Source organism: Cheilinus undulatus, linkage group 9 (genome assembly GCF_018320785.1).
Source record: "Cheilinus undulatus linkage group 9, ASM1832078v1, whole genome shotgun sequence".
Lineage (NCBI taxonomy): Eukaryota > Metazoa > Chordata > Actinopteri > Labriformes > Labridae > Cheilinus > Cheilinus undulatus.
Genome location: NC_054873.1, coordinates 11,056,135 through 11,068,888, shown reverse-complemented (window position 1 = coordinate 11,068,888; position 12,754 = coordinate 11,056,135). Strand labels below are relative to the sequence as shown.

The 12,754-nt window shown below is 37.9% G+C and overlaps 1 protein-coding gene across 1 annotated transcript; it reads right to left on the bottom strand.

Annotated features, from left to right (window-relative positions):
* Positions 1-1,754: 1,754 nt before the first annotated feature.
* snx22 (sorting nexin 22) lies at positions 1,755-11,452 on the bottom strand. Its single transcript, XM_041795803.1, has 7 exons — positions 11,214-11,452; positions 7,034-7,117; positions 6,761-6,865; positions 6,347-6,441; positions 5,859-5,891; positions 3,995-4,062; positions 1,755-2,204 (listed from the first exon to the last, which is right to left on the bottom strand). Exons 1-7 carry the CDS (start codon positions 11,274-11,276, stop codon positions 2,083-2,085), a joined length of 570 nt encoding a protein of 189 aa, XP_041651737.1. The 5' UTR covers positions 11,277-11,452; the 3' UTR covers positions 1,755-2,082.
* Positions 11,453-12,754: the final 1,302 nt, after the last annotated feature.

Below are 12,754 nucleotides of genomic sequence, written 5' to 3'. Positions count from 1 at the left end.
TAAAAATTTAAACAAAAGAGGAAAAACACACAAATCAAGAGAATATATTTAAATTGATCTCAAAATGTATATTAGATATTCATCTTTTTATAGTATTATATATGATTATATAGTTTTTTGCATATAACGCATGGTTTATGTTATATATATTATTCAGAATAATTATATTCAGTTAATATTTCATAAATTGATATAAAATAAGACTTAAACATAACATAAAGGTAATATGAATTTTTATTTATGAATTTATTTATTAATATGAATGTCATGGGGGTTCTAACTATGTCTTTGTATGTGGAGCTCCTGCTCTCTCCAACTTCTGTAACGCACTATGAAATGACACTAATATTATGACGTTGCAGAATTAATAGGAATGTCCAAGGATGCAGTCACAGCAGAGCTTCATTACAGCATAGTCATAGGAATGGACCCTGGAAAGAGCTTATTTCATCAACAGCAGGTTGCACAAAGATTTTTTTTTTTCTTTTTTTGACAATTTACAAGGATACAATTCTTGACCATACACTGGACTGTTACAGTAAAGCAGGATGAGTCTTTAAAAGAAGAAAAATCCTTATATATAGGACAAAATCAGTTAAGAGATAAAAGGTTCCACTTTGTTCAAAATTTGACCAAACTCAAGTTCCTCTCGGGAGTTTTAAATTTACGTTCATGGCACGTCTGAAAACATCCTGAAAGAAGCCAAACAGGTTCCTAATTAGAGCTGTAAACCACAAACAAAAAACAGAATTAGAGACCCTGACCTCTTTTGTCACTTTTCTCCTTCAGGCATACATGTGATTGTCTGCTTGTTGCTGCTTGTGAAACTATTTCACTCGAGGCTGCAGGAGGTGTGGCTGCAGAAAAAGGACACCTTTTTCCACCGGATAACAGATATTTCAGATAATCTGGCATGCTAAAGTCATTCCTGTGCTGCTCTGTCTTTCACTGGTTTTAAGAGGCTTGGCTCTTTGAGGGATGTTTTTTTATCTGGTTGTTATGACAAGATTATTAGTTTTTGTCGCCATCAATTTTATTTGACTGTCCACATCCACATAATCAAAAAAGCAAAATAACACTGTATTTTTTTAATGTAAATTAGTCAGTGAAGCTTTAGATTTGAAAGGATAAATGTTGATTTCTGTTTATTTAGTCAGGAATTTTTCAACTTGTACACAGATTTACGGTTAAGTTTTCATTATTAAGATTTAGCAACGTATCTGACGTATTTAAAAAAAACAAAATTTTTCAGCAGAATGAAGAAGAAAGAAGCTCCAACTGTTAAAAATGTATTTAGCCAAACGGAAGCAAAGCTGTCAAAGAAAACTTTGTTCTCCAACTTGTCAAGGATTAGTAGACGATTGCTAACTATCTTGTTTAACAACTCATTTTCTCAGAGGATAAAAAACAGCTGTTATGTTAAAATCTTTATTATAATCACATTATTAAAAAAAATAATACAAAAGCATTACAGAAACATCAACTTGGACAAAAACTGCTACAAAATCCCACCCCTAAAACCCGTATTTGGCCCAGGGCATCAAAGATTGTTTGACCTAAAACTGGAAATTTTACATCAACCCAACTCCAGTGTAGTTACCACAAAGGTTTTCTGAGACCTTCTTAACTTGCACGTATTTTTGGATCACATTATCATTAAAAATGTCAATATAAAAAGAACCCACAACTTTTCTGCATTCATTAAAGTCAAGTCTTTTTCTACATATCCATACAATCTAAAACTAGGCAGTAAAAGATTTTAAAAAACACATTTATTAGTCCTCATTAAAAAAAAATAAGGAGCCGACTTAAACTTCTAACTAATTTAAGTAAGTTTGAGATGAACTTTGGTGTTTTTCTTCAATATGAGATCGTCAAAGTTGCAGTAGAAGAGGTATGACACCAGCAAAACTAAGGTTTAAGGTTTAAATCCTGCTGCGGCTGCTGACTTTATCCATAAAGTGACCTGGTTTAGGCTATTATTCCCTGGAAGTATGCAACTGTAAACTTTTTCTCTCATCTTTATGGCTCTGGTTATACAATGTTCTTTTATAAGAACACAGCATCCTACATGCTATAATATCACACCTCGTCTATAGAAGCAGAAGGGTCTGGCTCGTTGATGGTCGGTGCAGTGAAGGTGACACGGATGTCTCGTGGATAAAAACCTTGAAGAACTCCATCCACAACAACATCAGGGAGATCTGAAAGACAAAGCTGAGGTTTTAGACACTCATAAAGTCTTGTACTTCTTTTTTTTTAACACTTTAATACTCAGGTTATGTATGGAAGCATATGCCAGTTCAGCACTTTGCCATGTCAACTTTTGCCCTTTTGCCCTAGCCTGGCCTTCCAGGTCTGGGCCAGGCTCATGCACACGGCTGCCTAAAACGTCTGTCCTGGCCCTGCTGGTCCTGGGCACCCAGTATGAGGTGAGTTGAGAGGCATCTGTGGCACCCACCTCTTTGGTGGGGCGTTTTTGGGCTCATCTGGTGCAGACTGCCACAACGGTGCAACCTTGACCATGGGGCAGGAAGTGACATACCAACCCTTGTTGGGTTATTTCCTTAATTTGTGGTGTTTTTTTTTTCAATTTTATCACCCTCCCCCTTACAATAACCATAATCTTGAGGGTTCAGGTGCCTAACCCTAACCCTCTTTGGGTTTTCCTTAGTTTGTGGTGAGTTAAATTCAAATTTATCCCTTTTGGTAAGTTTTTCATTCATACAATTCTGCTATTGTGAAAAATAGCCACTAACTATAACCTCTGATGGTGAGCAGAAAATATATGTGATTCAGTACATCACTCAGGTTCCGGCTTGGGTAATGTATGTCACTTTCCATCCCACAGTCAAGGTCACCTAATGGTAAAGGTCTGCAGCCAGATCCTCTTGCGTGAGCTGGATCAGGCCCAGAAAGCGTTCCAGGTGCCCGTAGAAGCACAGCCACCACTCCTGTATCCATTATCTGACTCTTCCCATCCCTGTTCTCCTGAGCACATCAGCATTAGACACACGGTCTTACAAAAAAATGCCCACAAATACACTGGAGAGGAGTCGTCACAAAGGAGTCCTGCCAGCGCCTCTGCCCATCAGTCAGTGTACACCAAAAGATTCGGACTTTGGTGGGCATGCTCAGATACCAGGAGTGCCACACAGTCGTGCCCAATGAATCCATTGCCCCATGTGCAAGTCCAGGTCTGTGGTTGATCTCAGCCTCACAGTTAGCAGATTGAGGGATTACACTGCCAAGATAAATGAACTGCTCCATACTCTCACCATCCACAAAGATTCAATGGCAGCGCCCAAGGACTCCTTGAATGCCTGGATCTTTCTTTTTGCCCAGGAGACATGCATTCCCAATGTTTCAGCTTCACTCAGCAAGTTAAGAGTCTGCACAAGGACCCCTGCCTCAACCCCAGAATCTACTGGGAAGAAGTCAGAGGTGGAGCCACCACTCTTCACAGCACTCTCTGTAGCAGAAAACAGGGCAGAAATCAGCTGGAAAAGCAAACTTGGGATCCCTCAGAGCTCCAGAATCCCCCAGAGGGTCAAACGCCATCCGGAAGTCAAGCAACCGTCAATAGAATTCCTGAAAAAGCTCAGTGAGGACCCAAAGTGCCAGTTCTACTGTAGACCTTTTTTATCCCCTTATAAACGAAATAACAGAACCAAACAGGAAATGCACCACAGACAGCATGGACTTCAGACTTCTTTAGTGTCCTGTTTCAAGGCATGATATTTACATCCCTGTGACCTTTCACCTTCACAGTGAATGTCACAGAAGCACAGTGGGGAGATGAAGTGATCCCCTCTTGCTGGCTGAGCTGTGCTCTCTTTTCAATTTAATAGACAGGTAAACCAAATTCATGCTATGCAGGATAAATATGAATATATTAAGGTGCAATGGAGGCTGAGCTGAGTTACAGTGCTGTTGTTCAAAATGCACCTCTAAAAACAATTTTTGCTGTATAAAAGAAGTGTGCTTGTCTTACCTGATGTGCAGTCAGAGATATACGGATCTTGAAAAAATCCAAACACTCGCTGATGTGGTAGCTGATAACTGAAAAAAAAAAAAAGAAAAAGAAAAAGGACAATATCACTGATTACATCTCTGCCTGGGACAGGTCAATACATTTCTTGTGTGTCTGGTTCCATTTGCAAGGTTTTAAATCTCCATATTACTACTTTTTAAAATTTGCTTCACTACAGTGACTATATTTTTGGCAGAAAAAAATTTTAAAAAACCTTTTTGGACAGATTTCTCCAAAGAAATCTCAATTAAACAAAAAAAATGTAAGGTAAAATAAGTGATTGCATAAATATTAACCCCCTTTAGAGTAGCTGTCCAAATTCAACAGAGGTCCAGTCAGCTGGTGCTAGTAGTCTCACAATTAGTGAAATGGGGATCACCTGAGTGCAGTGACTGTGTCTCAAGTAATGTAGCATAAAGACACCTATGTCTGAAAGGTCTAGTCACTGGTTAATCAGTATTCCTGGCTACCATTACATCATGAGGTTACTGAAAAGTATACATAAGGGGATGGTTACAAAGAATATTCAATGGGGCTAAAAATCCCCCAGTGTTCAGTTAACTCCATCACCAAGAAATGAAATGAGAGAGGCCACCAAGACCAAGACACCTATGACTACTCTGAAGGAGTTACAAGCTTCAGCAGCTGAGCTGGGAGAGACTTGTCACCAGTCAAAGCGTTATGGGAGAGGGGCAAAAAGAAAGCCACTTTTGAAGCAAACTCAGATTAAATCTGGACCAGAGTTCACCAAAAGATGTGGGAGACTCCATGGTGAAGTGGATGAAAGATCTTTGGTCTGATGAGACCAGAATGGTGCTTTTTGGCCATAAGTTAAGACACTATATTTGGCTGATGCCAAACATTGCACATCACCACAAACACACCATTCCTACTATGAAGCACAGTAGTGGCAGCATCATGCTGTGGGGAAGCTTCTTGGCAGCTGGCCCTGGAAGGCTTGTAACGGTAGAGAGTAAAATGAATGCGAAAAGTAAAGGGAAAAACTTTGAGGACAATCATTTTCAATTTGCAAGAGAACTATGGCTTGGGACAAGATTTATTTTCCAGGAAGATAATGACCCGAAGCATACAGCCAAAGCTACACAGAAATGGTTTTCCATACAACAAGGTTAATGTTCTGGCTGAGTCAAAGCCCAGACCTCAATCCAACATAGAATTTGTGGCTGGACTTAAATGGGTTGTTCATGCCTGATCCTTGTGCAACCTGACAGAGCTTGAGCAGTTTTGTAGGCTTTGTAGTGTAGGCTAGCCAGTGCCCTGGCTCCTTTTACCCTAACCTAACCCAATATGAAGTATTTTTTAAACCCACATAAGGAGTAATCAGGCAAACAACAAAGTTTTGGCCTGCTGCAGAAATCAACCAGTGGGTGCCGCTCTTAGTTTTACAGAGAGCCTGAAAATAGTGGTCTACAGCCAGACTGCCTTCCTACTTCTTACTTCAAGGATATTTTCAGGCTGTTGAAAAGGAGTCTGTATCCATGGTAAAATTTTAAATGCAAGAAATTTGAAACAATGATTTTGATACAATGGTATTACTTTTGGCTTGACTGAAGATTTAAAAACATGAAAAATGCACTGAGCACGTATCGTTCTTCATACTGATTTTATAGTTTCCTTAGATACTCCTAAGTATTTTGAAGTAAGGTTAATATCACACACAGACTCTGTATTGTGCCTGCAATCACTGAAATAACTGGGCTGCCAGGAAAAAGGAAATCCCCTTTAAAAGAACTTGCATCTGTTAACAGAGAGAATAAAAAGAGTGTCATACATGTAAAAGGTGAAGTAGTAGTTGGAATCTCACCTGTCATCCTGACTGTCCAGTTCATCAAGTGATCTGAAAATTAAAGCACGAGTGAGTTTTCCTGAAAAGGGGCTAAGAAGTAAAGATGAAAATACATGTTTAACACTATAAATACTAATAAACTGCTGCATGGTACAAAAAGTTACTTAAATGCTTTAAATTTCGTTTTATAACAAAAATTTCAGCTAATCTGCCTGATCCTAAAAATATATGCAATCTTTAAAATTTGTTTTCATACTAAATCTTGTTTAGTTTGTGCTATAATGTTGATTTACTGTTAAGATTAAAACCCTAAAACACTCAGTGATGCAGAGTTATATCTGTGCACATTTCTCTTTCATTTACCATTGGGCATGCTGTGGGTCAGACGCATTGCAGCAGCACAGTGAGAAAAAAGTTTTTTTATTATGTTGCTGCATTGCCCCCAATCTAAAAATAGAGTCTCTAAATATAGAAACATGGCCAACATCTCGGGCTGAAGGACTTACTCCATGCTGCTGATCTTGTTCCCCGTGTGAAAGTGTTTAACGTGAAGGAAGTCTAGCAGCACCTGAGGCACATCTTCATTCTGATAGATGATCTCCTGGCAGACAGAGACAGGATCCTTTTATCATGATGCCAATGTTTATTTTTATTTTTAAAGTTTGTGGTTCATCAGGGGAAATGTTTGAAGGGAAAATATTCCACTATTTACTGCTGTTCAGAATTTATTTTGCTTGCCTTTCTTGTTAAATACTTCTATGTTTAAAAACTGAGTAAAAATTAGTTTTGAGTGGAAGCTAATTTAGGGGGAAATCCCTGCTTTGAAAGATTTATCCATTTGTAAAAGGACATCATAAACATAACTCTGCTGTGTTTCAGGTGAGGCTTCCTCTTCATTGTGGTAACTTCTGGACTAATACCTGGACGTAGTCCTCCAACTCCTGCATCCTCTGCTCTGGTGGTTTGGTCCTCAGGTGTGGGTTCCTTTTGCTTGGGAAGTCAGGGGTCTGGATGATCTTCCTGAGCTGAAAACAATATGAAGCTTGAATGAAACACATATAGTGGCTAATATAACAAAGGATTTGTGTGAAGTTTTTAACCACCTGTGTAGGACAGATTTATGACTCCCTGTTTTCATCTTGCGGTTGGTGTCACACTTTTTAACAATGATGATTAATCTACCACAAACGTACTTTTCTGTGCAGAGCCTGGAACTCGCTGCTCCTCCTGAGCACGTAATGTTTCCTCTCATTAAACAAGACTTCAACTCGGAAAAGCTGCAGACACATAAAAAGGAGAAACACACCAGAGGAATTACTGTCATTCAGAGAATTTAATGTTTGTCATGTTAAGTTTTACTGTGACCAGTGGCATGTTGTTCTTTTCAAAACGAGTAAAGACACCCACTGTATTATTGATGTATAGGTTACACACAGTGCCTACAAAAGGCATTTAACCCATTAAATGTTTTACCCTTTTATTGATTTAATGAATCAATCGTGGTCAGCCACTCCAGAACATTCACCTTGTTGTCTCTGAGTTCATAAAGGGTCGTAATACTGTTAATAGATGCATTTCATTTAGTAATAAAGGGAGACATAAAGACAACTAAAACAGGCACTTGGGACTTGTGATCTCACTGAACTTGCAACTCAAGTTTGCGTCATAAAATAATATTTTTGTCCACCAGGGGGAGACAAAGCTCAAAATATAGACACATTTTAATCACTTACTTTCCTCTAATGTTGTGTGACAGGACTGAATATTTATCCTGTAGACTGCACAATATGTTTAACTCAATACACAGCTTGTAGCCTTTTAATACTTCAGTGTTTGGTGAGGCTTGTGGGTTTTTAAGATGTAAATTTACTGATGTGGTTGTCCAACACTGATCTAAGAAATTGAAACTGTAGTTTAATATTGGTTTAGTTTAATATTATTCATAATGTCTAATGTCTATAGTAAGAATAAGGTTAACTGTCTTAGTTTATCATTTTTCAAATAGCAGACAATGCAATATGTCCTTGACTGGAAATGTGTCAAAATATCAGTCTGGTACGATTCTTTTTTGCAACAGAGATTTTTTGCTCAACACATTATGCAAACATTCAAGTGTCTACTACTTTACCTGTTCATGTGTATGCTTTTCTTAATCAAAACAAGAATAATCTAAATATATTAGCATGCCCTTCAGTATGGCGATTTATATCAAATTTGTTATATGTGCCAAAATCACAATTAGATAATATTTCAAATTTTTCATCTCTAGTTTGATTTATTTGATATTGTGCTGGTTATAATACAGAATGATGTATTGCTCGTGTTTGTTGAACAACACATAAAACAAAGAACCTCAAAATAATCTGATATTAAATCGCAACAGTAGGGAGAAAAAAATCACAATTTTCACAAATCGTTCAGCCCTAGTCTATCAAAGTAAAATACAGAGTTTTTAGTAAATTGGTCCCTAAAACTTACGTTTAACACCTTACGGAGGCTCCACCCTCCTCTGATCTACCAGCTGGAGTAAATTCCTCAGGCAAGTGTGTTTTTTTTTTCCCACAAATTTAAATGAAGGTGTGAAACAATTTATTTCAAATTCACAACCAGGTGACTGTTCTCTTAATATCTCCATTCAAGTACACAAACACACCACTAAATGCTCATCATAGAACAATTTCATATTAAACTAAAAGAGTAAAATTAAATGCAGAAGATATTTATTTTAACCTTCTTTATAATTCAATGAGTGTTTCTCCACGTTTATTAATCCTAATATAAGGTATGACTATGTCAGATTAAGTGTGCATTGTAAGTATAAGCCATAATAACCATGTTCTATTCTTTAAATCAAAATGTTCATCATTCTTATCAATGCAACAACAACACATCTCATTTAAAGCTGCCTCTGTAGCATGTAAAAAGCTAGCATCAGTGCTATCAGCCCTGGGGAGGACCCATGCACTGGGCTTTTCCAGTCATGTCTGTAGGCAGGCCTACATGTGTCAGGGAACAAAATTACATTTCATGTCCAGCCTTTTATACAGAGGTCAGAGGAAAATAAACTCCTGAGAAATTATTACCATTTAAATACAATTTTTATCCCTTCATTCCAATCCTTTAATCCTGTTCTATTTTTACTGCAGACTAACTTGTATAAGTTACTCTAGCTTCAAAGAGAAAACGAATTATTGTCAGGCCAAAGTTTAAACATATCTATAAAAATCACACTAAAGCAGCTGAATGGACATAAGGCTGAAAATAGGTCCCATGCCTGTACAAAGTATTCACCCCCTGGATGTTCTGCCCTTTTATTAATTTCATAAATCAATCATGGATAGTATAACTTTCCTTTCTGACAAAAACTCTTTAATGTCAAAGTGACAACAGATTTCTACAAAGTAATGCCAACTGAACAAAAATATGTAGGGTACAATAAGTGATGGCATAAATATTCACCATTCAAGCAGAGTCACCATTGGCTGCAATCACAGCACTGAGTCTGTGTGGATAGGTCTCAATCAGGCTTGAACATCTGGAAACTTAATTTTACTCCATTCTTCTTTGTAAAACTGCTCAAGCTCTGTCAGGTTGCACAAGGATCAGGTGCGAATAGCCTTTTTCAGGTCCAGTCACAAATTCTCTACTGGACTGAGGTCTGGGCGTTGACCTTGCCACTCCAGAACATTCAACTTGTCGACTTTAAACAATTTCTGCCTAGCTTTGGCTGTACGTTTCAGGTCATTGCCTTGAAGGTAAAGGTCCTCTCCCAAGCCTTAGTTCTCTTGCAGACTGAATAAGATTGTTCTCTAGGATTTCCCTTTATTTTGCCACATTCATTTTACACTCTACCTTTTCAAGCCTTCCAGGGCCAGCAGTCAAGAAGCGTCCCCAGAGCATGATGCTGCCACCATCGTGCTTCACAGTGGGGATGGTGTGTTTGTGGTGGTGTGTTGATGTCTGCCAAACATGACATCTTGTCTGATGGCCTAAAAGCCCCATTTTGGTCTCATCAGACCAAAGAAACGTCATCCACTTGACCATGGACTCTCCTAGCCTTTTGGTGAACTCAAATCCAGATTTAATCTGACGTTTCTTCAACAGTGGCTTTCTCTTTTCCACTCTCCCATCTCAGCTGTTGAAGCTTCTAACTCCTTCAGAGTAGTCATAGGCCTCTTGGTGGCCTCTCTCATTAGTCTCCTTGTAGTCTCTATGGTCACTCAGTCTGTGAGGACAGTCTGATCTAGGCAGATTTACACATGTACCATATTCCCTCCAGTTCTTGTTGATGAATTTTACAGAACTCCAGGGGATGTTCAGTGTATTGGACATCATTTTGTATCCACAATCTGACATATACTTTTCTCAATAACGTTTCCTCTAAGTTGCTTTGAGGGTTCTTTTGTCTTCATGGTGTAACGGTAGCCAGGAATATTGATTAACCAGACACAGGTGTCTACTACAATCAGCTGAGACACATTCCCGGCACTCAGGTGATCCCCATTTTAGAATCTGACCACTAGCACCAACTGGCTGGACCTCTGTTTTATTAGGTCAGTCACTCTAAAGGGGGAGAATCTTTATGCAATCACTTATTTTACATACATATTTTTGTTTAACTGACTTCACTTTGATATTAAAGAGGGTTATTTTGTCATTTTTTGTAAAAAAAAAAAAAAAATACTTCCCACTTTATAAAGCCGTAGCTGCTATGCTCATAAATTACATTTTAATTTCACTTCAAGTATATTTTGAGTTAAAGTTTTATCTTAAGTTAATATAGGCCTACATTTACATTACATAAGAAACTACACAAGCAGAAGAACATTGGAGGCGTGCCCAGGTAGCATGAACAAACGTAAAAATGAGCGATAGAACTACTTTACAACCAACCATTAGTGTAAAACTACCATCTATTCTAACAAATTTTAAACATACTAACTTTTGGTCTGTTGGCGAGTACACACTTTACTAAAGCCTGCTTACATTTAATGACACATATATTTTTTGTAACATTTTCCATCTTTGATAGTTTTGGTTAAATTTCTTATTATGACTCATTTAATTAGTAAATACTCGTAGTATTGGAGTTTTTATGGCGGAAAGAAAATACGGTCGCCATTGCTACATTCATATTTCCTTCTCCGGATATAAGCATGAGCTGAAGCACTTTCACTCCTCCTGCAGGTTACCTGGCTCACCTGGCGTCGCAGGCTAGCTCACCTTTGCTACCTGACTATAAAGGCAATGTTAATTTATCGAAACCTCCCAGTGATATTGTAAAAAAAAAACAAAAAACAAGAAGTAAGATACAGTGTTTATATGCTCACGAAGTAGGTCGAAAAGTTCACAAAGATTGAAACGCGCCCTCACCTTCTTGGACTTTCCTGACTCATCCACTTCCCTCTCCATGGAGGGTATCGACACTTCAATCATCAGGAAATCTTCTTCCAACACCACCAGACTCTGTCGACTGTCTGAAACAACTTTCTGCAGCGTATGGAGGTGAAAGTACTCGGTTTTCTCTCCTCCAGGAACTGAAAAAGAGCTAACGTGTCTGTTGTCGCTCCCCGGTCGGTTTCCTCCTGTGCTCCACCTACACACTAATTGGACAAACCCGAGCGCGAGACAATCCAAATATTAAAGGTGCAGTTCAAAATTTAAGGCGAAAGAACACAATTCAAGGGCAAGAAAGGCTTGCAGGTTTATGTTTGCAAATAGTTTTTGAAAGTTTCGTATCAGAGTAGCAGGTTGGCATCTAAACGCACCGGATATATGTTGTTTTTAATGCTTTACAAACTTCCTCCCACTTTTGTTTCATTATGAAAAAACTGGAAGCATGGCTCACAACCTGTGCCCATGTCTGGGTTTTAAAGCATGATTTTTGTCTCTAATATAAAACAAGTTTTCACTGCAAGGGCTCTTGCCATAGAGTAACTTATATATATATATATATATATATATATATATATATATATATATATATATATATATAGGGACTTTTTATGCCTTTATTATATTATAGAGAGGACATTTATAATGGTGAGAATAACTTTTAAAAAATGTCAACAAAATTCTCACAGAATAGTAGGGATGACTGTCCTCTCTATAATACAGGTATAAAGCCCCAAAAATATATTTAAAAAAAAAGTTCCTAGTCTGTTGGGAGAGCACAGGATTGACGGATGACTGTTAAAGATGCGTTTTTTAATCCAAGGATGGCCAGTTTGCAAATGCAGCTAGATGAAAATACATAACAAAGAGACAAAAAATGGATTTCAAGATAAGAAAGTATCCTTTTCTTAAGTAATGCATCAATGTTGTTGTTCATTTAGTAGGCCATTTAGATGCCTATTTAACAGGCATCAGAAAGTAACATCACATCACTTTCAAATCCAGGTTCACTTTCAGTACATTAAAAAAAAGAAATAAGCAAAATCAGTTCATTGGATGTAAAAAGGGATGTAATCCAACCCACATAACACCAACTGTAGCCACATCCCTTCACGCTCCTTTAAACTGGAACCAAACTTTATTCAGTGAGATAAAACTAAGAGAAAAACAACTAAGATTGCATATTTATGTCGACACAAAGCAGTAAACTTATTTCTCCCTCTTCGGCTCAATGCAGAAAACTTTCCATGTGCTGAATCACATGTTTCCTGTGACCTGCCGTCATGGGACTGATATCTTCCCATCCCTGTTGTTGGTCATTGAGTTTTAATTCAAGCAGACAGAAAAGCTTACTTAAGCAGCTCTGTGTGAGGAAATGTGACCTTAAAGAGTCAGAGATCACAGCAGGGTAAAAATATAACAGTGTTTACACATCTTCAGGCTGTGTCATCATCAGATTTTACTACAAATGATGTGAATCATTGTCCTGCTAGTGAACCTTCATTGTGTCCAAAGTCAGG